The following is a 27,348-nucleotide window of genomic DNA, read 5'->3' as shown; positions in this document are numbered from 1 at the left end:
ATCACAACTTTAAAATGGAATCTTGTTTTTCTCAAATGTTATGTATTAAGCGATACTAAATACTTTTACATTGTAATTACTTTTATATTTAATATTTGAATAGTTATAAAAACCATTTTTAAGTTACATTCCTTTAGTTTTGGGGTTTCTTCATATTTAATAGTTTTCTTCACAGAAATACCGGTATCAGGACGAAGAGGTGCTGCCTTCAGAGCGGATTTCCCCGCAAGTCCCAAATGAGGTGCTGGGTCCGGAGCTGGTTCACGTCTCGGAGAAGAGCCTGTCAGAGATTGAGAATGTCCACGGGTTTGTCTCTCACTCTCATATCTCACCCATAAAGGTAGGGTATAACCGTTTGTTATTTCTCTTACCGCTGTGGTTTTCATGCTGCTTTTGTTCAAGTTCACATCAATTCCCCACTCTGGTTGGTTTTAGTTTTTATAATTTCAAAGAATTTCATGCTGTTCATTGGTATTTCAAATTCATTTTTAAAAACTTGATTAACATCTGTGAACTCTCGCATGTGAATTTTCTTGGTTGTGTCTTTTCATAAACAGTCACAATCCTGTTTTGATGTTTACCTTTTCTCAAAGTTCTACATATTTAGACTTAAAATAAATGTTTTGTGTATTTTGAACATTAATTTGCACTTTTCTGCAACATATTTCTATAATTTATTACTTGATTTCACAATCTAGATTTTTTTGTTTTATAGGCATTCAGAATTTTTCTCTCCCTTAATTGGTATTGAATTATTTTCAGGTTATTGCTAGATAAAAGCAGAGACAACCTAAATACTTGCCCTCTTGATTAATGATGCCAAAATACTTTATAATATTTGTATAATCTTCACTTTCAAAAGCAAGATTCAAGACTTTAATTGGTCTGTATTCTCATAAATACATGGTGTTCTTAATTTTCTCTTGATTTTGAAATGGTATCTCATTGTGACTTGAATGTACATGTCCCATTTATCACTGGGCCGGGATAGACTTACTCATCAGCCAGGCGTCATGGTGTGTGACTTGCCTACATAGGGTTTTTGCTTGTTTTTTTTTTTTTTTTTCCCCTATGGATCATAATTTGGACCAGATAGGTTTTTGTTTGTTTATTTGTTTTTTGTTGTTGTTGTTTTCTGCTCCCTGACCCCCAATTCTGGTAGCAACCCTTTGTTTATTCCAAGTATTTGTTTAAAGACCATTTATTTTCTTTTTTCTGTAATACAAACTGACTTGGGATCTTGAGGAGTCCTATCTCAGCCCTCTGAGTGCTACTAGGGTTATAGGTCTCCTCCTTCCAGCTTGTGTATATGGTGTTCACACTGACTGGGTTTCCTGTTGAAGCATCCCTGCATCTCTAGGATGACAGCTATGGTAGTGGATGCATGTGTGTGCTCCCTTTTGGTTTTACTGGTGTGAGATTGGTTTCCTGTGTTCTCATGGGTATAACTAACCTCCTTGGGTCGGAGTTTCCTTCTACCTTCTGTAGGATTGGATTTGTAGATACATATTTAAATTTGACTTTATTAAAACTTTTTATTCATTCATTTTGAGTTTCACACCATGTGCCTCAGTCCTGCTCATCTCCCTGTCCCCTCATATCCGCTCTTTGCCCTTGCAACCTCCTCCCAAAATAAAACAAACAACAACAACAACAAAACCCAACTCATAGAAAACATCTCATTGTGGCAGCTGTAGTATGTATCACAGTGTGTCCCACAGTGCATACCTGTCCACAGATCTTCATTTACAAATGTTCATTGCAGTGAGTCATTGATCTCATTTGAGATCCCTGGCATCTGTGACACCATCAATATTGGATCCTCATTGAGACTCCCGGTTACCCTGTTGTTGCCCTGTGCCATGGAGATCCTGAAGCTTTGGAACAGTGGGACTGACCTTTTCATGTGTCCCAACCATTAATAGATGATAGAGATTTTGGGGAGGACCAATTCAGGCCCTAGATCTGGGCCTGGGCCATAGCTGCTGGTCAGCCTGACAACTCTCCCTTATCAGCATCACCAAGGAGAGCTCTCCAGCACTGCTCCAACTAGACCACCGAATGCCGAATGGCAGGAGGCAAGGTCAGATCTCCTGCTCCCAGGCCCTCAGGCCAGCTCACCCACACCTCCAGAGTCAGCTCTACTGTATTGCCTAGGCAGTTCCCCCTCTTCTGAGTGCTACAGCCAGTGAGAGGGCAGGGCAAACTTTCTCCCTCTCATGACTTCAGGGTTAGCTCTTCCAATTACTGCTGTTGTTGAAGAGAGGAAGGGACGATCACACCCCCCACCCCCCACCTATGCCACCTTACAGTGGAAAAGTGGTGGGGCCAGCTCTCCCAAGTCTCACCCTCAGAGCTGGCTCAGCTGTGCTCTGGCTCACCAGAGTCAACTCTGCTGTGCTGTACAGCCAGGATGCAGGGCCCAGCCTCCTGATTCCTGCAAGGTCCTCCTTAACTCATGGTCCTGTGGGCAACTTTTCTGATTGTTGGAGGTGTTAAGAGGTGGGAGCATCACTTCTGCGCGTGTGCCACCCCACAGAGGAGTGACAGGGTCAGCTCTCCCACACTCATGCCCTCATGTTCTCTATTGGTAATATGAGTCAGGGACATTAACACCGACCCCTGCATCTGTATGTAGCCATGGACTCAGTGGTGGCTTGGGCTAGGGCCTTACCATGGCCCAAAATGGCAGGGCTGGCCACTCATTACAGGCTACTCCTCTGCAGCTTTGGGGCTCCAGTTTCCTCTCTCCATAACGCTCCAGGCACTCCACTTCACTTTCTCTCTTGTCTGACCACCACATAGGTATGGCATTCCCCTGAGCTGACTGACCACTGTGCTGTGCACTAGAGGGCTGTTCTGGGTGGCATGTCGGTCCCAGTTCCCTGTCTTCCTCCTCCTGCATGATGCTGTCTAGATTTGATTTGATTTTTATGAGTCCTAGGCATAAGACAGCTTTGTCCACCAAGTCAGGCATCAAGCTAGGATGAACAGTGGACGGCACCTGCTCTGCCCCTGACTGATACCCATTGCCAAGGATGGAATATCTTTTTTCGTTTTCTCCATCTGTGGTGATTGAGAATTTTGCTCAGTATAGCAGTCTGGGCTGGCATATGTGATCTTTTAGAGTCTGTAGCACATCTGCCCAGGCCCTTCTGGCATTTAGAGTCTCCATTGAGAAGTCAGGAATAATTCTGATAGATGTGCCTTTATTTGTTACTTGCTCTTTTTCCCTTGCAGCTTTTAACATTATTTCTTTGCTCTGTATTTTAGTGTCTTGATTATTATGTGGCAGGGAACTTTATATTCTCCAATCTCTTAGGATCCTGTACATTTCTTAAACCTTTATAGGCATCTTCTTATTTACGTTAGGAAAATTTTCTTCTGTGATTTTTGTTGGAAATATATTCTGGGTCTTTGACCTGGAATTCTTGTATTCCTATTATTTTTAGGCTTGGTCTTTTCATAGTGTAAAAGATTTCCTGAATGTTTTGTGTCAGGAATTTTTTAGATTTAACATTTTCTTTGACTGATATATTTATTTCTTCTATTGTATCTTCGACGACTGAGATTCTCTCTTTTATCTATTCTGTAGTTCCTGTTCCCTCACCTAGATTTTTTTTTTTTTTTGATTTCCAGAATTCCCTCACTTTGTGTTCTCATTCTGTTTTCCATTTTCATCTTTAACAGTTCCATCATTCCCTTCAACTGTTTGTTTTATCCTGGCTTTCTTGCTCACCCTCCCCTTTAAAGAAGAATTTGTTCATTGCCTTTTTAAAACCCACATCATCTTCATAAAGTTGGTTTTAAAGTCTTTTTCTTGTCTTTTAGCTATATTGGAATATTTGTGACCTGACATGGTGGGATAACTGGGCCCTGGTGATGACATATTGTCTTGGCTGTTGTCAGTTGTTTTCTTAACACTGGTTTGAAGTGATTTTAGGTCTAGGAATCAATTTCTGAGTTTGTCTTTGCTGGGTAGATGTTTTGTTCCTTGGCTTCCATTCCTCTTTGGTCTCCTGGCTGGTGTGGCCTGATAGCTGGCAGGAAGTGTCTGCCCAAGTTGCATTCGGGGACACAATGAGGAAGGAGGAGGGGGCATTGGGGATAGCACCAAGGGAAGGGGCACCAAGAGAGTGGGGAAGTCCACAGCTGGGTACCCTATCTTCTGGTAGCCTCTGGTCAGGTAGGGGTTCTTTCTGCTTCCTTTTTTTTATTAGGGTGAATAATGATGTACTGAAAAATCTTTGTAAATAAAGATGTATGGGGCCATTTCTTTAAGGTAGATTCCCAGAGGTCAGATTAGTGAGTAAAAATTATAATAATATTTTAATAAGCTCTCGATATTTGACAGAGTGTGTTCTGATATAATTGCAACTTAAAAATAGTTTGGAGGATTTCTTCTGCTTTTCCTTTCTATATGGATTATTGTGGTGGTTATCTTATGAAGTACTTGTCTGAGGGATGAAATAGAGTAAAAGTAGATAAAAATATTAAGTAAAATTATTTGAGTTCCTTCAGCTTTTCATTAGAAAGTAAAAATTTATAAAACTTAAAATTGATAGTTTCTAAAGGGATAAATGTTATAAGGAACTTAGCAGTGAAGTATAACTTATATAAAATATCATGTTTAATTGAGATTAACAACCTCTTTAAAAGAAAGAAGCCAATGCAGGGACCTTTTCTATCTTTACAGTATTGTGGTTTGTAATGAACGAAAACATTTAAGGAATTTGTACCACCCAGAATGGGTTTATTATTTGACAGTATCACACAGCTATATATTGCATTTTGATTACTCCTAACCCCTAACCCTTGTTGGCACCTCTCTCCTCTTTAAGTCCCTTTCCCATGTTTGTATCTTTTTATTTTGTTTTTTTTTTTGACCTACCATGGGTTTAGAATTATTCAGTGGAACGAAGCAGGATTACTAGTGGGTACACAAGTGAAGACAGCGATTTCTGTCCTCCAATTTATCAGTAGCTAATTAATTAGTTCATCAGGTACGGACAGACCTCAATGATTCCCTCCCCCATCCTTGGTTGGTTATTGACAAGTCCACTCTTATCTGGGCCCAGTGCAGATAACCACAGCATCTGTGAGTTCCTGTTTGCAATAGCTGGGCCCTGTCTAAGAGACAGCATTTTTACAACCCTTTTCCCTATCTTCTGGCCTTTACTTTGTTTCCATGCCCTTTGCTTTAGTATTCCTTGAACTTTGGATGGGGGTTATAAGGGCCTTCTTTAGAGCCACCAAGATGACTCAGTGGGTAAAGGTGCTGTTGCCAAGCCTTGTGACCCAAATTTGATACCTGGAACCAATTTCTGTAAGTTTCCCTCTGAGCTCCACATATGCACCATGACACACATATACACAATAAAAATGCAATAATAAAAAAGAATGAAAAACAGACATCCTGTTGAGGGCTGACCACACAAGTATTCCTTGTTTTCAGCACTGTAAGCAGCCAAGAGTCTTGCATTCACCACTGTTCATTGCTAAGAGAAGCTTCTCTGATTGAAGGTAATAGCATTTATCTATGGTTATAAAAATGTATATAGAAGATAGTTTGACACTATGTCAGTGTAGGTAAACAAAAGACCTATGCCTTTGTAGCCAGGGGTTATTGTCCAGAATTACATTCTGAGTTATGAATTCCCTCTTTTGGAGCAGGTCTCATCCAATTACAGAATAGTTGGGTCACCCCACCCCAAACAGTCATCTGCTACTGGCTCAGTCGTGGGCAGATCTTACCCTGCAGGATGGTTTATTTAGTTCACACGTAAGTCCAGGGTTAGCTGGGTGGTAGTGGCAGATGACTTTAGTCCCAGCACTTAGGACTGAGAGGTGGGTACGAATTTAAAAACCTGGAGAGGATACTTTCTGGCTAGTAGTGTTGGGGAAAGTCTCAATAAAGAATTTAGTAATAGAATGCTGAGAAAACAATCCCGGTATGAATTAAAAGGACATAGTGGATAAATTCAGGGATTAACCATAGTATCAAAACTCTTTTTTTTTTTTTTTTTTTTTTTTTTTTTTTGCTTCTTTTTTTCTGGAGCTGGGGACCGAACCCAGGGCCTTGTGCTTCCTAGGTAAGCGCTCTACCACTGAGCTAAATCCCCAGCCCCAGTATCAAAACTCTTAAAACGGGGTTGGGGATTTAGCTCAGTGGTAGAGCGCTTGAGGCCCTGGGTTCGGTCCCCAGCTCTAGGGAAAAAACAAAACAACAACAACAACAAAATTCTTAAAACAATGAGTTAAGATCTAAGAAAAGTAGTCAGAAAGTAAAATAAACACAAATTCAGCCTTAAAATTGGTCCAATGTTAGGTGAAATGACAAAGGCGGGCACTTGCCATATACATGGGAAATTGTAATGACATGGGTAAACAAAATGATTCATATGATTTTCTTTAATGGTGGGGAAAGTGTCATTTAAACTTGTATGAGCAATGCAAGTATTCGTAGAAGAAACTTGAAGAGAAGATGAAGAAGGGTGACCCTAAACCAGTTCACTCCTACCTGCATACATCTTACACAGCAGTCGTGAGGATATTGCAAAGGAAGTCACAGTCACACACTTCCTTCTTTTACTGAATGCTATAGGAATATACTTTCTGTTTCAAATAAGTAATACACAATTTGAAATTGGCTCATTTTTATAACTATAGAACATAGACATTGGACTTTTCATTTTAAATGTATGTGTTCTTATGTCAGGTTATGCATGCACACACACAGGCACACACCACACACGCACACACACACACACACACACACACACACAGAGAGACAGAGACAGACTGACGCTTACGCACATGCTCACACACACACACAGCCAGGGATCTCCAGGAGCTGGAGTTATGGTAATGGTAAAATACCAGATGTGAGCACCAGGACTCTAATTTGGATTCTCTGAAAGAATAGAACATGCTCCTAAACTGAGCCATTCCTTCAGACCAAGAATTTTTCATATTTTCCACTTCTTGTTGGGGTGGCATTAAACTAAGACCATAGAATTTGTATACAGTTTGGCCACTAGATGGTGCCCACACAGAATGGATTTACATACATGAGAGTGGTGTGTGTGTGTGTGTGTGTGTGTGTGTGTGTGTGTGTCTGTGTCTGTCTGTCTGTCTGTCTGCTCACTTTTCTAAATAAATAGCATTCTTTGTTCACTAAAATTACTTAATATGTGGTATTGTAATTATACTTAAAAGGCTTCTGGGTTTATTTGTAAGTTTGGAAATATGTTTGCAAATAATCAAGGACTTATTATCTGTATAATTTTGAACTATCTTTACTTCTTGTTAAATGTTCTGTATTATAAAACGTCTATTACACTCCCAAGCTTATGATGTTCAAGTATTGCATAATGACCATTAAATATATACTTTGCTGGGTGTAGTGGTGCACACCTTTAATCCCAACACTTTAATTCTAGGGACAGAGGAAGGCAGCTCTTTATGAGTTCAAGGTCTTCCAGGAGTTCCAGTTCAGCTAGGGGTACATAGTGAAACATTGATTCAATATGTGTGTCTGTGCACATGCACATACATGTGCATACATGCATATTGTATTAGTCTAGTTTCTCTAGAGAAGCAGAACTGCTAGAATGAATAGATGTATTTATATGTTATATAACATATATCTTACATAGAAGTCTTACATTATATATCTATCTCAATAGACAGATATCTTACAAAGCTATGGTCCAGCTGTTCTAACAATAGCTGTTTCCTGACAAAAGTCCAAGAATCCAATAGTTGTTCAGTCCATATGGCTCACCATCTCAGCTTGTCTTGAGTGCATATCAGAATCCTGAAGAAGTAGGCCCTTCAGTGAAGGAATGAACTTGACAGTTAGAAGCGAGAGCAAGCAGACAGAGAGCAAAACCTTACTTCTTCCATGTCCTTTATATAGGCTGCTATCACAGAAGATGGGTCTTCCTACTTCAAATGACTTAGTCAAGAAGATTTTCTTGCACTTGTGCCCAGCAGTTTAGGCTTTCGTCAATCCCAGATATAGTTAAGTTGACTGCCAAGAGTAGCCATCACATGTATGTGTATGTGTACTTTGCTTCACTAAATTAAGCTTTCTCTAGTTGTTGAGTTTAGAATGCTAGTGTGGAATTCTAGTGGAGAGATTGCTCAGTAATTAGGAGCACTTGGTGCTTTTCCAGAGAAATTGTGTTTGGTTCCCAGTATCCACATTAGGTGATACAACCACCTGTAATTTCAGTTCTAGTGGACCCAAAGCCCTCTATTCTGGCCTCCATAGGCACCAGCACACATGTGACAGACTAGAGTCACAAAAACATATGAATAAATAATTTTAAAGGAAAAGTGAAACTGTGTAAAATGTTAATTTCTGTAAATCCTAAGAGGTTAAGAGCAGTTATTTTTGTGGGTTGTTTTAGATAGCATATTACTTTTACTCATGATTCCAAGCAAGCTTTCCAGATTTTTCTATAATGAACTTAATTTGTTGTAGTGGGGTTAATCTCTCAGCTTTGTTGTAGAGTGAGGCTCCTGTAAAGCAAATGCATCCCTCGACCCAGCTGTGGTCTGACAGTCACAGTGTTTGGTGTTGCACTGATCTGTGTGCATGCACCGTCCTGCAGTCAGTGACCCGTCCTGCAGTCAGTGACCCATCTAGAGCCTAGAATTCTGTTCTTTGGATAACAAGAAATTTGTTTTTGTAGAGCAGCTTTTTGAGAATTAGGAAGTTGTATAGTAAATAGATTGAATGGGGATTTTTTATATTATAACATATTTAGTTGGGCTTTGGAGAAACTTGGAATGGAGTGGTCTCTCCACTTTGAATTGTACCCAAGCTCTGTGACTTTCTAGGATGAGTCTGTGTACACTGAAGGATTATTCTTGTGTCTGTATTGATACTGTTTGCAATTTGAGGGAGGAGGCTTTGCATTTAGTATTTGTCTTCAGTGTCCTTGTCATAATCCATAATATCAAGGCCTGTATCGAAACTAGAGTGTTTTGTTTTGGAATCAAAACAAACACACACATTTTGGAATCAAACTAATGACTATAATCTCTATATGGACTGTATTAATGAGTTCGTTATTAACTTCCTGGACCATAATATCACTTTGTTTTTTAGGAGGTCTTATTTGTTTCTTCAAAGAAGATTCTTAGATCTATATCACCTATTAATGTTTTCATATATTCCTTTATTGAACATTAGTAGAATAATCTCTTTAGAACCACAGTTTGCAAGCTAGTTTCCTAGTCCTTGAAAATAAACACCGACCTTTGCTCTAATCTCCCTCTGGGATGGTGTCTTATCCCTGAGAATGGATTCCACATGGGTCTCTGCTCTTTAGGGAATGTCTTAGGTAAGGTTTCAATGAGATAGTATAGACATCTTTTCATCTTGAGTCAGATTTGCAGTGGACTCAAGGTGTGGCCTGTAATACCGTGTCTAGTAGGTTACCTTTCACTCCTGCCTGGAAGTACAGACATAAGAGATTTCTGTCCACATCTCAAAAATGCTGTGACTGGGCCTGGAGTGTATAATGTATTCATACAGGACGAAGAATTGTTTCCATTATTATCAAGTAGCACTTTTGTTCATGTATACGTTGTCAACGGACATATATTGTAACATATACTAATACAGCATAGCATGGCTTGTACCTCAGAATCTGCTTCTTAAACTTGAGGGTGTTAAGAGTTACTTAGGGGGCTTTTTAACCAGCACTCCATGGGGGCTAGAGAGGTGTCTCAGTGGTTAGGAGCATGTGCTATTCCTCCAGAGGATCTGAGCTGAGGAGTTCAGGCATCCATAACAGACAGTTTCCAAGCACCTGCAGCTACAGCTCCCAGGAACTGATACTCTGATGCCCTCTTCTGGCCTTCCTTGTCACTTGCGTACGTGTGGCTTATACACACACACACTGAAGCATTTAGAGATTTTATATTAAACATCAGGCAATCCTAAGATTAACTACTATGATAAAAAAAATACAGGAAAAATATTGATTTTTTTTTTTGAAAATGCTCATTAATTTAGAAATCAAGCAGCATTACTTCATGAGCAGAGTAGTATTTATACAGTGTTTTATGGGGAAAAAGGGAATCATTGGTGTTCTTTTGTATATTTTAAACTCATAATCTTGTAACTTTAATGATTATTATATACTAGAAGGACAGTGCTGATTACTTCTTAACAGTTCTTTTTAATATAAAAGTTACAGTGGCCATTTATGTACTTTTCCGATTAATCTGTTCTAGATTCAGTAATTAAAGCATTAGAAATTAATACATGATTAATTTAAATGATTAGATTAAAATGATTTTGCTATATTATAAACATATTAGATCCTCAGAATTCCACACATGGTATCTTAAAAACAATTTGAAAACCAGTGCTAAATAATGTAAGATTCATTCTTACATTTGTGAATTCTTACATTCTTACATTCTTACATTTACAAAATTTGTGAATAGCAGATATTCTTTTAATGAAATTACTTTAACAATCAGAGCTGTTAGCAAAAGAAACCTTTTATTTAAAATTCAGTTCATATTTATTATTTATGTAAGCAGTGAAGATGCCATTGGGTTTTACTCTATGCCGATTGAAACTTAGTAACCCGGGCTTTCTCCACCCAATGCGTTAAAGCAGTCATCCCCAAAGGGTCCTGGTAGCCCAGTGTTTATAACATCCTTCTTTACCTGCTAATCGACCTCACTTCCTGGATTTCAGTCCGGGTCTAGTTCTCAGCTAACAAAAGAACAGCTTTTGGTTCCTGCAGACGCTGGTGAAAAAATAATCACGAGAGAGAAATCCACCTTATGTCGTCTTTTTCTGTCTGCAAAAATAAACTCAGCCACTATACAGCTAACAGGTACAGAAGGAAGATACAGGCTCGGTCATAGGAAGAAACTGCAGAGAAAATGAGCATCATTTCTCAAGGTTTTTATTTCCCTGATCTACAAGTGATGCTGCTGTAATTCTAGCTGCAGTTCTCACCGATCATTCACCACTCAGCAGCTGGTAGAGAAGTCAGACTGCCTGGCAACCACCTGCAGGGCTGCAGAGATGAATTACATTTTCGGAAACAACACACTTCTGTACTCTCGCGCCAGTCGAGGAGGCAATGCTAGCTCTAGCCATGGCTCAGTAGGCCCTAAGCAGAAGCACTGGGCAAAGAAGGGCTCGTCAGACGAGCTGCAGGCTGAGCCAGAGCCTTCACGCTGGCAGCAGATAGTTGCATTCTTCACTCGAAGACACAGCTTTATTGACTGCATCTCGGTAGCCACCAGCTCCACCCAGGTAACATGACACTTGTTGAAATTATTTTCAGTATATTTATATTCATATTTGCTTTGCTACGATGTCCTAATGCAGATTTACTTTTAAAAATGAGTCTACTGTATTGTTATCTTGGCACTTAAATCTTACGTTTTAGTCCATCTATGCAGGTCTCTAGCACAGAAGGGAAATGGAAAACATTTTCCCTTACGTTATGTAATACTAAACAAAACAGTCTCCTATTCTACTAAATGGCTTCTCTAGAAATGTAAAGTCATTAACATGTGAGTTAAATCCAAGTTAATGCTCATCTTATTTTTAGATGGTGTTAAATGCTGTGAAGAATGATGTTTGACCAAAAGAAAATTACCTATTTAGCTTTTGTATGCTCGTAGATAATCTTAGGGAGGCATAGTAAGAAATAAAAGGTAGCTTAAATATTTTCATTTGTAATGTTTTGAGAAGATTAAATGTAATACAGTTAGCTAATATATATTTATCTTAGTTATATTAAATGTATTTATTCAAGAAATTAATGAGTCTATTTAACAAAAATATATTGCCTGAGAATAATCTGAAATTAGTAAACTTGTAGAATTGCATAGTCATGGAATATTTTTAACACATTCAAATTTTAAAGATGCTTGCAAAAATGAAAAGTCCCATAAAATCCCTGATTTAAGGGGAAATGAATATTGAATATAGGAGACAAAATAAACAGTTGAACAAAATGCTTGTGATTTGGTATAAAAGAAGACAAAAGGAAGTATTAATATTTTAAAATAATATTTTAGCAGCTAGTCAATCAACTAATGAAAATAAAAGGGTAAAAAATAATCTAAGAACAGATTGAGGATGGTTTTTCCTTTGGTATCAGTAATTCTTAATATGTGTACAGATGCATAGATGAGCTTTTGGGCCTATAAAAAATAAATTTTCTTTAAAGATTATTTCTTCCTTCATTAGAACCATCACAGTAAATATAAATATAGCCTCCAACCTGATTATTTGTTTTGGTTACTTGGTAGTAAAATATCAACTTCTAAATTCAGAAATTCTACCTATTTCTTATATGCTTAAGATGAAATTACATATGTAGGCACCAGGGCTCCTTCCAACCAGAACTTACTGAAAGGCAATTGACTCTTAAATTGAATACTGACTGCTATAAGCATTTTTTTTCCTGCTTCTGATCATAAAAGGATGAAAAGAGTAAAGGTTAGTGCTACTAGTTATTACAGATTACTATGGAATAATATTTTCATAACAGTAAAAAGATACCTTAATCTTTATGGTTTTATAAGTAAGCTACTGTATGCATACGTATATACATATTGATATATTTGATGTTTATTTTATGGACATCCACATGAAAAGACCAATAAATAGTTCATTCATACAACTATTGATAGCATAGAATTAGAACACAGGAACCTATCCACTAGAATTGTTGTTGTAACCCCTGTTACACCATTGACTATTGTTCCTCTCCCCCAGAGTTGACCCCTGTCGTGTCTACATGCTGGAGAAAGACATGGTTCCTCTGAACTGATGCTTCTCTTGGCCTTTTCATTACCTTAGTGTTTTGTCTCTGGAAGTAGAGAGTCCTATGTCAGAGGAAAAACTTATGTTTTTCCTGGAGTAATCACATTTCACTTTTCTTTTCATAAACTTTTCTAACTGATGAGTTGTATAATTTATATGTTCAAGTTGTTAATTAAAACTTATTGGAGTGGGCTTTATATGATAAAACATAGCGGTACTGAGAAAGAACTCAAGACATGATTGTGCCTTATTTAACACTGGAGTACATTTTTATAATAACTCAGGCGTGGCAGTTTTATTTTGTAGCACCAAAGGAATTTGCATGTTGCTGTAGGGAGCAAAGTAGATGAATGAACTTTCATAATTTGTCGAGCATATCCTATGTACTTATTATGAATATATTTTATAAATAACAGGATCTCCTGTTTTGATGTTATCTGAAATGAACTTTTTAAAGATTTCATAGGAAGATTTAACTTTTAGTCTAAATTTCCTTTATACTTTACCAAATTGGGGGTTGTTACTAAATTAAATTTTAATTACTATCTCAAATAACTACTCTGATTCCCAGACACATCCTGCTACAAGTGAAAAGGAATTCTACTTACAGATTCTTTTTAAGTGCTTGTCTTTTAGAAGATTACTATCTCAAATAACTACTCTGATTCCCAGACACATCCTGCTACAAGTGAAAAGGAATTCTACTTACAGATTCTTTTTAAGTGCTTGTCTTTTAGAAGATTTATGTTCAAAACTAAGATTGTGTGCCAAGTTCCATGGAATATCTGCAGCTTTTAGGAGGTCATCATAGTCTGAATGCGAAGGAAACCAAATTATTATGAAGATCTACAGGATACCAAGTACCTGGGCGCTCAGTAAATGTTTGTGGAATTAACGTCTGTTTTAGTTCCCTGGAAAGTTATTCTTAATATACCACAGTCTTCATGAAGAACTGTCTGTAGTCTTTCATAGTACCTCATTTCTTCGTCTTGCCTTTTCTTCTCCTGTCCTCCTGATTTCCTTACCTATTCACCCATTACCAATAGTGATAAGAATGTTAACATTCTATTTTGATTCATTTAGTTTTGCCTCAGAAGTTTACATTGTGAGTTGAGAAAGGGAACTTTTAAATTATTATTAAGATATATTTGTCATGAATTGGTTTACCTTGCTATAACTTTTTTCTTCAGAGACTTCATACTGCAACTAGTCTTTATTTTAAATAGATTATGTGTGTGTGTGTGTGTGTGCGCGCGCGCGCGCACACGCACGCACGCACTTTAAACTTTATAAGCAGTATCAAACATTCCTTTCCTTTGTTTCCTCACCGCATCATTCTTCCTGTCTCTGTAGGTAGTCACCATGGCACCAAGAGAACAGTTGATGTCATTACTAGTTTGTGGGTGACTATACTTCATTTTCCTTCTTTGTTCATGACCATAAAAACTGCTTTTGGGGCCAGGCCAGTGTTGGCTCACATCTTTAATCCCAGTTCTCATGAGGCTGAGGCAAACAGATCTCTTGAGTTCAAGGCCAGCCTAGTCTACAAAGAGTGAGTTCCAGATCAGCCAACGCTACACAGAGAAACCCTGTCTTGAAAAGCCAAACCAAAACAAGAAACCTGTGTATTGTAATCTCAATCATTCATCTTCTAAAAACATCCACCAGGAAGACCCAGGCATCATCAGTCAATATTTAATTTTTCTCCTTTTCTGGGCGTCTGCATCTGGGACTTGCAGAGTATTTGAGCACCGACTTGATGTCTTTGCTCTGCCCACTGTTTGTATAATCATTCTTAGTGACTTTCAGTATCTTATATATATAAGATAATCTACCTAAAATCTTGACTTTTCTGCCTTTGATACTTTACCCATAGGGATCTTGGGTTTTCTGTCACTTGAACAATCCACTCAAATAATTGTGTTCAAGACTTTTCGACACCACTCACCATATCACTTAGACCTCGGATGCAGGCGTTTCCCGTGACTGACACTTTTCTCCTCAGCTCACTCGTTCAGTACTTTCACTACAATGAGTTTTCATCCTAAGATCCCAGGGACCAATGATTTTCTACTGCCTGTTGCCACTCATAACATCTCTCATTGCCTTGCTCAAACTTTTCCATAATCCCAGCTCTCTTCCACTTCCCACCACTTGACCGGAAGCATCTGTGCTTTAACTGCAGCTTTGCCTTCTTCGCCAGCTCTGGAAGCTGCCCATTAAGCCCGCAGTATCCGCCTCCTGCGTCATTCTGAGTTGATAATCTTCCTCTGTGTTAAGCGAATGTCTGTTCCTAAAGCTCACCCTTGTCTCCTGTTCGATTATTCAAGGCCTCATCAGATACCTTTTTTTCTTCACTGTCATTTTCCTTTTCCTGTCTATTAGCTAATTTCCGTGAGCTGACACACCTCTCACTACGTAAACAACTGAAACCTCCCTGTGCATTATCACATCCACTGGCTGGCTGTTCTCTTCACATGACCTCCTAGGTGGATGATGTAACACAGCTGATGATGGCTTGAAGGTTTTCACCTCTGACCCCTGGATGCTCCCGACATTCTCCTGGCTTCATTTCCCTTGCAGCGCTTTCCTTTTTCTTCGTGCTGCCAGGTACAGTGTCGGATTCTTGTCCAGTCCAGCCTTGTGCCGTCATCAAGATTTCTGTCTTCAGCTCAGAGCTAATTCCTCTACACAAGGCTTTGTAACCATAGTTTCCTATTTATCCAGTATTTCCACTTACGTTAAGCATAAAAGATAATTTAATCATTTTTTCATCATCATTATTATTGACTTTGTTTTCATTTAAATTTTTCATTTGTTCATTTTCTTCTTTGTTATTATTGTTGTGGTCTTTGATGGAGAGAAAGTACACATTCTTGCCCGTACTAATAAGTGTGCTCTGTCACTGAGTTACATACACGGCAGCCCCATGAGAGGTTAACCTATTTCCTGTTGTTTTGTATGCTGAGAATCTAAAGACAACCTGTGGAATTGCCTGCTTTACTTTTGCTCCACTTCCAAGACAAGAGCGAATCCTGTTGGCTTTTGGTTTAGGTTAGGTTTCTCACTCTGCTCCCTTCCCTGCCACCTATCAGGGTAATACCTTTCCTGTAGACCTCAATCCCATTTTACTGTTAGAATTCTCTTCAGTCTTCACATACAGACTGATTTTTGTTGTTATAATTTTATTTACACTTAAGGCTTTAAATATTTATTTTTCAGTGTGTGTGTGTGTGTGTGTGTGTGTGTGTGTGTGTGTGTGTGTGTGTGTGTGCGCATGTGTATGTGTGCATCTGAATGAGTACAGGTGCAGTTCAGAGTGTGTTCTGTTACTAGCCTGGCAGTTCCCTGGAGGTAGGATTCTCTATTTACCGTCATGCTAATCCTCAGCTTCCATAACATTATTGGCAACGTAACAAATACAGTAACAAAAAAATTACTCAATGAGGGGAGAAACAGGCAAATCAACCTGTACTCAGAAGAGCTAGTGCAGATTTTTACCTGTCTTATTTCTGTCTTAATCTCTCCACTTAGTATTGATCTGATCCTCTGCCTGATAACTCCTTTCTTACTTGTCCCGCTAGAGAGGAAGAAATCCCCAGGGAGAAAATGTTTTGGTTTTCTCACAGTCGGGGTGTCTATGTAACTCTCATAGGCTTTAGATGGAGAGAGGGTACTATTAATAACTAAAGTGGGACAACCAGTATAAATACGCATTTCCTAGGCAAATGGGCATGTGCTTGCCTATTTATATCCAATTATCTTCTGACTTACATCTAGACCACTGGTGTCAGTGTTCCTACCAAGACATCTTCATCTTGGAGTATCCTAGAGTTCAACCTCGTTATCCATCCATTTTCATAAAGCTGGTCCAGATAAGAAGGAAGGAAGAGTCTTTATCTTTGGGGGGTAGTTTATATTTAGTAATGCAGTTCCTTCGCACCAAACTGGAATGTATATCAAATAAACAGGCAGCCTTTTAAAACTGTGGCAGCAGTGCCGAGTCTGATCAAGAGTAGGGCAGTTTCCAAGATAAAAGGGTAGAATTAGTCTGTTTACCTGGTTATAAAACACTACTGTGGGCAAGAATATTTATTTCTTAGTTCCTTATCCAAGGCCATGAGCTTTGTAAGATTAATATCGTGACTCATCTTTGAAAATGTTCACCCTTTCACAGGAGTGCTACTGAGGGACATATGTTCTACTTCTATTTGTCTTACTCTTTTTACAGCACACCTATCTGTGTTTAGTATTTAGGAACCAATTATTGGTGCAGCAGGAGACTTTGGAAATCACAGCTACTACACAAAAGTATGTGTTTACAGCATCGAAGTTTTTACAGAATACATCATTGACCGTATAACCCAGCAGTGATAATCATTAGAATCTCTTCAAATTAATTGCAAACATTGGTGCAGAGAAAACTGAAGATAGATGTTTGTAATTGCCTATCGTTGTCTAAACCTAGTAGCAAATAAGATGAACTTCAGTAGGTGAATAGAGCAATGGCATAGTATGCAGCAGTAAAAAAGATTAAGCCACGAAGCACATGGAAGAAATAGTAGTAAATGTTTATTACTAAGTGAAAAGAAAACAATCTGAAAAGGCTTTATACACATTATCCCAATCCTGTGACATTTGGGGAAGTCAAAAAGTAAAAAAATCTGTGGTTCCTAGGATTTTTTAAGAAGAGAGCAAAACTATTCTGTGTGGTTCTGTGATAGCGGATATATGCCATTGCATGCTTGGAAAAGGATTGAATGTCCAACAGCAAGAGTGAACTCAGCATAGATTAGACTCTGTGATGATGGTGGGTTGGTATAGGTTCATCTGCTGTAACAAATATACCACTCTGTGCAGGGGGTTGATCGTGGGTGGGCTGACACATATGTGGGCCGAGGGTATGCAAGAACTTGCTGTACTCAACATTCAGTTTTCTGTGAACCTAAATCTGGTTTGAAAATTAAATTCTATTAAAAAATACAAACTTGTTATCTTAAATTTAGATTGGCTTAGTCTGGAGAACTAAATGGGAAAATTTTTATGTAAGTTTTCATCTGTGCAGCTTCTATATAATGTCTTGATATAGTTGGCCCTTCTGTCAAGGACAAATAGGCTAAGAGAAATACATTTCACATTTATATATTTTAATATATTCGAGTAAATTTTAAAAGTTAACTTTTAAAGTCAGTTTTAAAGTAAACCTCTGAAAAAGGATGGAACCACATATCTACAGAGTTTTCAGGCTTTTTTAGCTTCCAGTTGGGCTCTTTTGTTTATTTTCCAGCAGTGTTACTCTTCTAAGAATTATACTGCATGTTTTTAACACAGTTTTGTTCATTGTCATCTGCTGAACTGTAAGCACATAGGGCTGGTCCTATAAAAGATGTACACTTTCTTTTATATTTCTAGAGCCTAGCATAGTGAATGTATTTATAAACATTATAAATAAAGGTGCTTATTTCCATTTAACATATAATGACTAAAAGGAAGAAAGGAGCTTTTAAATATGATTTGGTCATTATTATTTTCACAAACTTTATGTAGACCTATGGCTTAAAAATTGGCACATCTACACCAAAGATTTTGTAAGATAAAGTGTGTATATTGCCAAAGTAGTTAGAAACCCTCTAAGAAAAAAAAATGTGAGTAGGGGACCAACAGTCAAAAGCACTGGCTAGCTAGCAGTGGTGGTGCCCTTCCCAGCATTCACGGGGCAGAAGTAGGCAGATCTCTTGAGTTCGAGGCCAGCCTGGTCTATATAACAAGTTCCAAGACAGCTGGGCTACACAGAGAAATCCTGTCTCAAAAGACAAAAGCAAAAACATGAAAAGCACAGGCACCAGGCACATGTGTGTACTAACATGAACGAAAGCAGAACACTTTCACATATAAATCAAATTAAAAAAGGAAAAGTATGTAAGGTATTATACTTTACATGTGATGAACTTAAATCTTTATCATTTAAAACACTTGTTAAAAGATCTTTTGCTATATTATAATCCCCAACAATGTTATTATATAATTTTAGAATTTTTGAGAAAGGTAAAAATGATTGTAATTGTTCAGATCATGTAGAAAGCAGTAATCTATAATTACCACCTTGTTAAAGAAACTTTTAAGTATACCTCCTGATGTGATCATTTTACAGTTACATAGAAATTAGTGAACAAAGACAGTGGTTGTATCTTATGGAAGGTTGCATAATTGACCATCGTTTCTGACAACCAGGGATTTTTTTTAATATGTGTGTGTGTATACATGCCAGACGTGTTCAGGTCATTGTGAAGGCCTGCAGAGGATGTTGGATAACTGGAGCTGGAGTTACTTCACATTGTGAGCTTCATGATGTGGATGCTGGAAACTGGCCTCCAGGCTTGGAAGGAGCAGCCAGCGCTCTTCACCACCAAACCATCTCTCCAAACATAGAACTATAGAATTTTAAAAGGAGTCCTAACACTGTTAAAAGACATTGTCACTACATGCATCTTTAGCAGATATGGCTCAAAAGTTAGGAGCATGGCTGCTCTTTCAGAGGACCCACGTGGCAGCTCACAACCACCTGTAGTTTCAGTTGCCGGGAATCCAGCATACTCTTCCGGCCTCTTCGGTCACGAGGCTTCCAAGTGGTGTATAAACATATGCTCGGGTAAAACACCTGTAAGAATAAAATAAAAATAATTAAAAAAATTTTTTTTTAAAGTACCAGGTTGTTTCCATTTCTGAACAGGGTTTTGATTTGGGGTATCAGTATTTGTGAGATTGTCTATTAATTTAGCTATCAGGCTGAAAACATAATGATTATTATAGAGTACAAGTTTTTTAAGTGGTTTTCAGAAAATAACTAGAGATTATAATCTGGAATTTAAATTAAAATGGATCCTCTATCCTTTGTAAAACCGTCTACTATAATAAAAGATTTTAAATTTGAAATTGTTTTAAGAGTATTTTGGAAAGCAAATATGAGACATATCAGTGGAGTGTTATATATTACCTTCACTGTTAGTGAAAAATTCCTAGACTCGAGGCTGTAGCTTTCTAAGCAAGAGCATTCTGGGAAGAAAAGTAACTAGCAAGTGGAAAGGTATGGAGTAGCAAGTCAGTGTACTGAAGTGTAAGTGGAGGGAGAATGTGAGATCACGATGTTGGAAGGCTAGGAGAGCCTGACCCACTGGGCACTTAGGATTGTCGTGAGGAGAACAGAGCAGCTGCCATCACTAAGCATTCAGGACCTACTTCAGCTTGGTAAGTAAGGAAGCCTATGGAGGTGCGTGTTTATCCAGCCAGTTGTGAAATTACCAAAAATAAAGACATATGCAATTGATAGCCTCCCTATGTTAATTATGTAACCATATCTTTAAATTCAGTCTTTAAGGCTCCGCTTTTAAATTTGCAGTGATGACTGAATCATCCTTTTAAAGGTTGTTAGCGGAATGTTAATATAAAGTAACATCTTTTCTTAATGAAGAGATCAGAATCTTACCTTAATTTTATGAATTCTTGCAACTAGAAATAATAAATTCATGAGCTAACTTATCTTTGTAAATATAAAGTTTTGCATCCATGCTTCTACAATAGAATTAATTCTAGATCTATTTTCCTGTTTTTCATAGCTATTTTAAGTTTTAAAAAAAGTTTGTATTTTGATATCTTTTATGGTTTATTTAAAAATATGTCTGCTTTTATACACTTTTCTCAGACATGGTTGTCATACATGGTTGAAATACTTTTTTTTTAGCTAAACAAGTTTATATTAAAGATGTAATGTGTTTGCAGTGACAGTGGCAAAGGGCGTCTGAATCATAAGAAAAATATTAAACCATGAAAAACACCTTTTTGTCCTGCAGATATTGATCCTCTCTTGAATACAGTAATTCCCAAGTGGAGTTTGTATAAATCTACTTTGCTATATTTTATCCTCTGCAAACATTCAAAAGGCTTGCGGTTTTGTCCTGGTTCTTTTTTTTTTCTTTTAAGTAGCTGCTTTGACATTTAATCAGAAGCACGCCTCATTATGGCATAGTAGATCTTTAAACAAAGGGTCAAGGAACCCGGATTAAGAATTCTAACTGTGCCATGTACAAATTCAAGCTCCTTAGTCACTAGCAGTGGCCTGCTGTGGTTACTTTTGTTGTCTATACTGGTACCAAAGTTTTCTTGAAAATACAGTATATTTTTAGACCTTGATGTTTTTTGGTTAGTCTTAAGTTTATTTTACTGAGTATATGAAGCATGTTAATATAAAATATAAACATTAGCTTCTTGGTATTGTAGTTTTACCTTGACAGTTTTACATTCTGAAAATCATTTTTTTGTTATTTTATCTCTTGATTTTATGTTTTATCTTTTGATTACTGAAAACTTGCATTTTAAATGCAGGGCTTCATGCTTGTTAAGCAAGTATTAAACCACTGAGCAAATCTCTTTCAGTCCTGAAAGGCTTAATTATTAATAAGTAATTAGCAAGAAAAATAAATATCTGGATGGCACTACAGCTCTTTTATGTCCAAGTCTGATTATTATCTAGGAAATAAGTTTTAGTTGCAATTGTGGGAATTGTTTTGTTTTGTTGAGATCATTTTATGTAGACCATGGAACTCATAGAGAAAAGGTACTCCTGTCTCTGCCTCCCAAGTGCTAGGCCAGAGGCACACTCCACCATGTCTAGCTGTGGTAGTAGTTTTAAGTCCTCACATCCCATCGGTTCCCAGGGTACATTAACTCTACACTCACAGTTTTTAACTGACTGCTTGTGCCCATTCTCACCAATGCTGCCAGTCAGGTTATGCTAGGCCCACAATACGTATATGTAGTTGAATGCCTAAAAGAGATGGTCAGTACTGCATTGTCATAACGAGGGTGTGCACATATTTCAAGTTACATAAGAATCTACATCTTGGGTGCAGGTTTTCTAAATTAAAGACCGTAAATTAGTATTAAAAAATAAACCTATGTAGAAAATTAGTACAATTTTGTTAAATCAGTTTAAACATCTTTCAGGGAATTGCCAATGTGATATTTTTTCAAAAGTGCTTGACAACATATAACATATCCAATTATTTTATAGAAATGTACAATTTTCTGCAGTGTTCCTTCAGACAGTGTTAATATTATAACCTCTGTTGTCATGGAAACAAGTCTCCAAAGGCAGCCTTAGAGGCTAATGATTCTGTGGTGTTGCTATGGATAGAAACAACTGAGACTGTTGCTAGTCATGAGACCAAGATATTTAAAAACAATAACAGGTTTTGATTGAACTGATCTCACCGAGTGATACAAATGGAGCAGGACAAGAATGATACAAGGGTCATTGTTTCCTACATGTGGTTATAAAGAGTGTTAACTTTTAAAATGCTGTTATTCACTCTTCTGAAAATAACCTAAATTCATTGTTTAAGACATACAGGCTGATGCATTGTTGTCTTTGACATCTTCCAGTTTAGCGCTCACACAGCTCCTAAGCACTTCATCACATGCTCACAAGTACCCAGATCCTTATAGCCTTGCTCTATTTTGTAAAACCGAGTATTTGTCATTCCTCATCAACTTTTATTTGATTATTAGGTTTTTTAGGGCTGTGTTTTTGTTTCAGGTGACTTAAATGGATTTGTTACTGTTTATCATTTGTGCCTTGGATATTTTATTTGTTGATAGGTCATTTTTGGATAAGCGTTTGCATGCTGAAGAGGTAGGGGCACATGTTCTTCCACAGACTTCTTAACTCCAGGTGGCTTACAGACTGTGAGATAAGTTGTCATAGGTCGTTTTAAGGATTTTTAAAAGAAACAGTATTTAGATACTTCCTTTGATGATGGAATGTGGAAATGTAAGCTGAATAAATCCATTCCTCCCCAATTGCTTCTTGGTCATGATGTTTGTGCAGGAATAGAAACCCTGACTAAAACAGATCCTTTCCAAAGAAAATAGATTCTAGAACAGAACAGGCTCTGAAAAAGAAGGGTGCATGGAGTTTAAATGTAACATAAAAAGGGTAATGGTTTGTCATAAGGGATGTGGGGAACAACTGGTGTGTGCGTGCGCACGTGTGTGTGTGTGGGGGGGGTGTGGGTGTTGTGCTTGGCTTTAGAATTTGAGGAGACCGTATAGCTTTGACTAATTTCACATGAACTGTAACTCTTGCTTTGGTCCTACTAGATCATTACCAAGGGATTGATACAACTCAACTAGAACAGTAACAAAACACACCAGGACTCTGAGATGGTAGATACATCCACAGTCTTCGTTGTGCTCATAAGCTTCATGTGTTAGCACTTCAGATTGCATACATTAAATAAGTACTGTTGGGGCTAGAAGGATGGCTTTGTGGTTTGAGAGCATTGGCTGCTCTTCAAGAAGGTCCTGGTTCAATTCCCACACGGCAGTTCACGTCCATTCGTAACTCTAGTTCCAAGGGATCTGGCACCCTCTTTGTCCTCTTTCAGGTAGTGCATATATGTGGCGCACATACTTGCAGCCAAAATACTCATACACAATAAAAATTAAAATATATAGATTATATTAGCCATGCTACAATAAAGTTACTTATAAAGATTGTACAATAATTTTAAGATCATAATTATCACAATTTGATGAATATGGCCAGTTATTTTGTAGCATTATCTCTTAGTTTGGGTTTGTCTGATTAGATCCAGTTAATTGCGTTTGCGGGGAGAATGGAGATGGGATGGGAGGGTTGTAGAGAGGTAACTGAGAAGGGGGATATCATTTGAAATATAAACAAATAAAATGATTAATTAAAAAAAAAAGGAAGAATCAGCAGTGTGAGTGCTGCTGTTCACCTCTTGGATATACTTAGCTTCAGTCTGTGCTGTTACTGGTGATGTCAGCTCCGAGCAGGTGGTTAAGAGAGTTTATCCTGGTTAGGGTTTTGAGGAGTATTGTCTTTCGTGTGTGTATCCCATTCAGATGTTCATCGAGTATTGACTTTGCAACACCAAGAAGTAGTTTAGGCATCCACTACTGTGTCTGAAAGTAAACCTGATGGCTGCCAGGTGATGCTTTTGTGATTCCACCACTTCTTCTGTACTTTCTGTTAGCATTTTATTTCAAGGCAATGCATTGTGTTTATTAATTCTCGTGTTTATACAGTATGAGCTTTATGCCCCTGTTGCTCTTCAGTGACTGTTTGGGGAGATTGCGGAGTGCTCAGGTGGATACAGCCTTGCTGTAGGAAGGGTGTCACTAGCGGGGCTTTGAGGCTTTGTATCCTCATTCCACTTGAGGGTCTCTGAATGTCTGTGTGTGGATGAAAAATGAGATCGGCCAGCTTCCTGCTCCTGCCAGCCTGTCACTGCTTCCTGTCATTGTAGACTCCAGCTCTCAGAACCATAGAGGAAATAAATGTCTTTTTCCTTAAGTTTCTTTTGGTCATGGTATGTCACAGCAAAAGAACACTAACTAATGTAATACAACTATTATTGTGAGTCTCGGGTGTTTCCCCTTTAGGCTTCTCTTAGGCTCTTTGACGACTGTTTTCTACTGGGCACTCATGCTAAGGCAGGAAGTACTTACTTGGACTTACTGAATTCTAGCACTGGAGCCAGCCATTTCTCTAAGGACCTCTCTTTTGTTTTCTTATTCCAGTGTGGGTATTTAGAAATCAAGATCTGTGTAATTAATGTGTGTGTATGCGTGTGTATACAAGTATATGTATATATACTTGTATATGTATATAAATATATATGTGTATGTCTAGGCCTTTGAGGTTGTAAGTGTTCCTAGTTGTTCTCCATGAGGCCAATCTAGGAAATGCATTTATGCTTTTATTTCGGTATGTGTTGAAAACTGTGTTTATACCAGTACTTCCATGCTGATGTCTCTCCCTTCATAATCGACAACTTTACTTTTCTCTAACATGAGAGATCTTGATCCCATTGTCCTCTCTAGACCCCTGTAATCAGAGTGAAATCTCCCTTGGTGCAACCCTCCATCGCTGTCACCTTCCTTCCTGCTCAAGCACCTACAGATGCTTTTGTACTCCACTGGAGTCCTTGAGCTTCATGCTGTGCCCACACTGACCCCATGTTGATGTTGACTCCTTGGCTCATTCAAACTATGACACCCTATGTATGGCCCAGTTCCCCTCTTCTCATTCCTTGCACACAGCTCATAGCATCTCTTTACCCAACATTGGTTCCAACAATGTGTACTTCTCTGTTCAAGAAATTGCTTCCTCTGCAAAGGCAGTGATATCTTACCATATCACCTTCTATAACCTTTGTTTTGTTTACTTCTCTCAGTATGGTTGAAAATAGGAATCCGTTTTCATTTGATCGGACAGTGTGTACATCCAGGTGTTCTAACAACAGTTCCTTCAAAGCCATTTCATTCTTTCCCTGTGCTTTGTCATAGATCATTTGAAAAGGCATTTAAGTAAAGGGGATTTAAGTGCTTGCTTACCATTTAAGTTATTAATTCCAAGCTTCAAATATAAAATTCAGAAGTCTTTTCTGTAGTGAAAATGTAGAAATGATGGCTAAAGCCCCAAGTCAGTCAGGAACCCTCTTAATTCATGGCGTACTTTTGTCCATTGTGATAAAGTAACAGCGTAAAAACCTCTCTCTCTCTCTGCCCCCCCTCACTCACACACACACACACACACACACACACACACACACACACACACACGTGTGTGTGTGGGGTGTTCTGCCTAGATGTATGCCAATGTACCTGCTTCCTACAGCAAAAGATAATCAGCTTCCCTGGAACTGGAGTCACCTCTGTGGGTAAATGAGAATCGAACCCAGGTTCTCTGCAAGAATAGTATGTGCTTTTAATCCCTGAGCCATCTCTCCATCCCCTTATTTTAGCCTTTTAAGTATATAGTTTAATAACATTAAGTATATAATCACAATGCTGTGCAAATGTCATCCCTTCTCTACTTCTTTGGGGGAGGGGAGATTGTTTTTTCTTTCCATCATTAAATCTAATGGCTAAAAATGTGTTGGAAAAGAAAATAAGAAATTCAAATAGCAGAGTCTAGCAATTCTAGTTCATTTATCAGTGTTAATTTTTTTAAAAAATTTTTTTACCCTCCAGATTTTAACCCCCTCCCGGTTCTGACTGTTCCACATCCCATACCTCTCTCTCCGCTACTCCTCACCCCTGTCTTCACAAAGATGTCCCCACCAGACCTCCCCACTCCCTGGTGCCTCCTGTCTCTTGAGGGTTAGGTACATTTTCTCTCACTGTGCCAGGCCCAGGAGTCCCCTGCCGTTTATGTGTAGGGGCCTCATCTCAGCTGGTGTCTGCTGCCTGGTTGGTGATCTAGTGTTTGAGAGATCTCAGGTGTCCAGGCTAATTGAGACTTCTGGTCCTCCTACAGGGTCGCCCTCCTCCTCAGTTTCTTCCAGCTTTTCCCTAATTCAACCAGAGGGGTCAGCAGCTTCTGCTCATTGGTTGGGTACAAATATCTGCCTCTGACTCTTTCAGCTGCTTGATGGGTCTTTTGGAGGGCAGTCATGGTAGGCCTCTTTTTGTGAGCACTCCATAGCCTCAGTAATAGTGTCAGGCCTTGGGCCTGTCGCTGGACCTCCTTTTTCTCAGCCTCTTCTCCATTTTTGTTTCTGCAATTCTTTCAAACAGGAACAGTTACAAGTCAGAGTTTTTGCTTTGGGATGGCAACTCCATCCCCTCACTTGATGCCATTTTTCTGCTGAGGTGGGCTCTACAAGTTCCCTCTCATCACTGTAGGGCCTTTCATCTAAGGTCCCTCCCTCTGAGTCCTGAGACTCTCCTTACAATTAATATATTCTTACTGAGAGTCAAAGTCTCTTTAAAGCGTGTTCATTGTTTTTTGTCTTGCAAAAGATGTGCTGATGAGAGATGATTTATTTTGTGTTGGAATGCACAGATCCTCTCCCTCTCACCATGCGTTTATTGTTAACAGTTGCAGGAATCAAATTCAGAATCAAAGCAAGAGTGGGAACAACCTCAGTCCTGATCAGTTAATGTTTCAAACCTTTCTTCTGTTTTTCTTAAATTTTATTTATAAGCAGTATTGCATCTGATTATAAACAATTATAGATTATTTTAATTGCTTTAGAACATTTAATGTTAGTGGTTAATGTTACTTAAGATACCTTTGAATATTTAGGATAGTAGACAATTTCCCAGTTATAAGCACTGTTCTAGAGAATAACCTTAGAAGTTTTATGGTTTTTTTTTAAGTTGTTTCTTGAGAGTAAATTAAACTAAGTCAGAGCTCAGACATTTTTGTTTTAAAGACTATGGATGTTTAGTGTTAAATTACTTTTCCTAAACTTTCCCCTCCACTTTTGCCAGATTATTTCTGTCACATGAAGGCAACCAGTGTTAGTGGGTTAGTGACTTAACAGAAACATTAGGCAGACATTAGGAACATCATTGTTCTTGGTAGCAGAGTTTTAATAGATGGATTATTTTCTTTTTAATATTTTTCTCTGGATTTGTAAACTCATTATTTGTATAATAAACTAATAATTTTTTATTTTAATGTGAAAAGTGGAAATAGTCAAATAACTTCT

General features: G+C 38.1%; 1 protein-coding gene and 1 long non-coding RNA gene across 32 annotated transcripts in view; one reads left to right on the top strand and one right to left on the bottom strand.

The window, feature by feature from the left end:
- The window catches only part of Dlg1 (discs large MAGUK scaffold protein 1), a 190,945-nt gene that overhangs the window by 62,735 nt on the left and 100,862 nt on the right, over window positions 1-27,348 (top strand). For 22 of the 31 annotated variants that reach the window (XR_005490977.2, XR_005490974.2, XR_005490975.2 and 19 more), the window contains one exon: window positions 176-340. Coding sequence is in view for 27 of the 31 variants with exons in the window: in NM_001393734.1 (NP_001380663.1) it covers window positions 176-340 (165 nt within the window). In the remaining 4 variants the exon portion in view is untranslated. Of the gene's footprint in view, window positions 1-175; window positions 341-6,137; window positions 11,300-27,348 lie in introns of those variants that run through there. The other 9 variants (XM_063270303.1, XM_063270302.1, XM_039088025.2 and 6 more) reach the window with 1 other exon arrangement.
- LOC134481091 (uncharacterized) overlaps window positions 16,560-27,348 on the bottom strand; it is an 84,790-nt gene continuing 74,001 nt past the window's right edge. Inside the window, exon 3 of the long non-coding RNA XR_010056311.1 lies at window positions 16,560-19,481. This is a non-coding gene — a long non-coding RNA (uncharacterized LOC134481091). The remainder of the gene's footprint in view (window positions 19,482-27,348) is intronic.

Source organism: Rattus norvegicus, chromosome 11, assembly GCF_036323735.1.
Source record: "Rattus norvegicus strain BN/NHsdMcwi chromosome 11, GRCr8, whole genome shotgun sequence".
Lineage (NCBI taxonomy): Eukaryota > Metazoa > Chordata > Mammalia > Rodentia > Muridae > Rattus > Rattus norvegicus.
The sequence above is the reverse complement of the archived record's forward strand: the minus strand, read 5'-3'. Positions and strand labels throughout refer to the sequence as shown.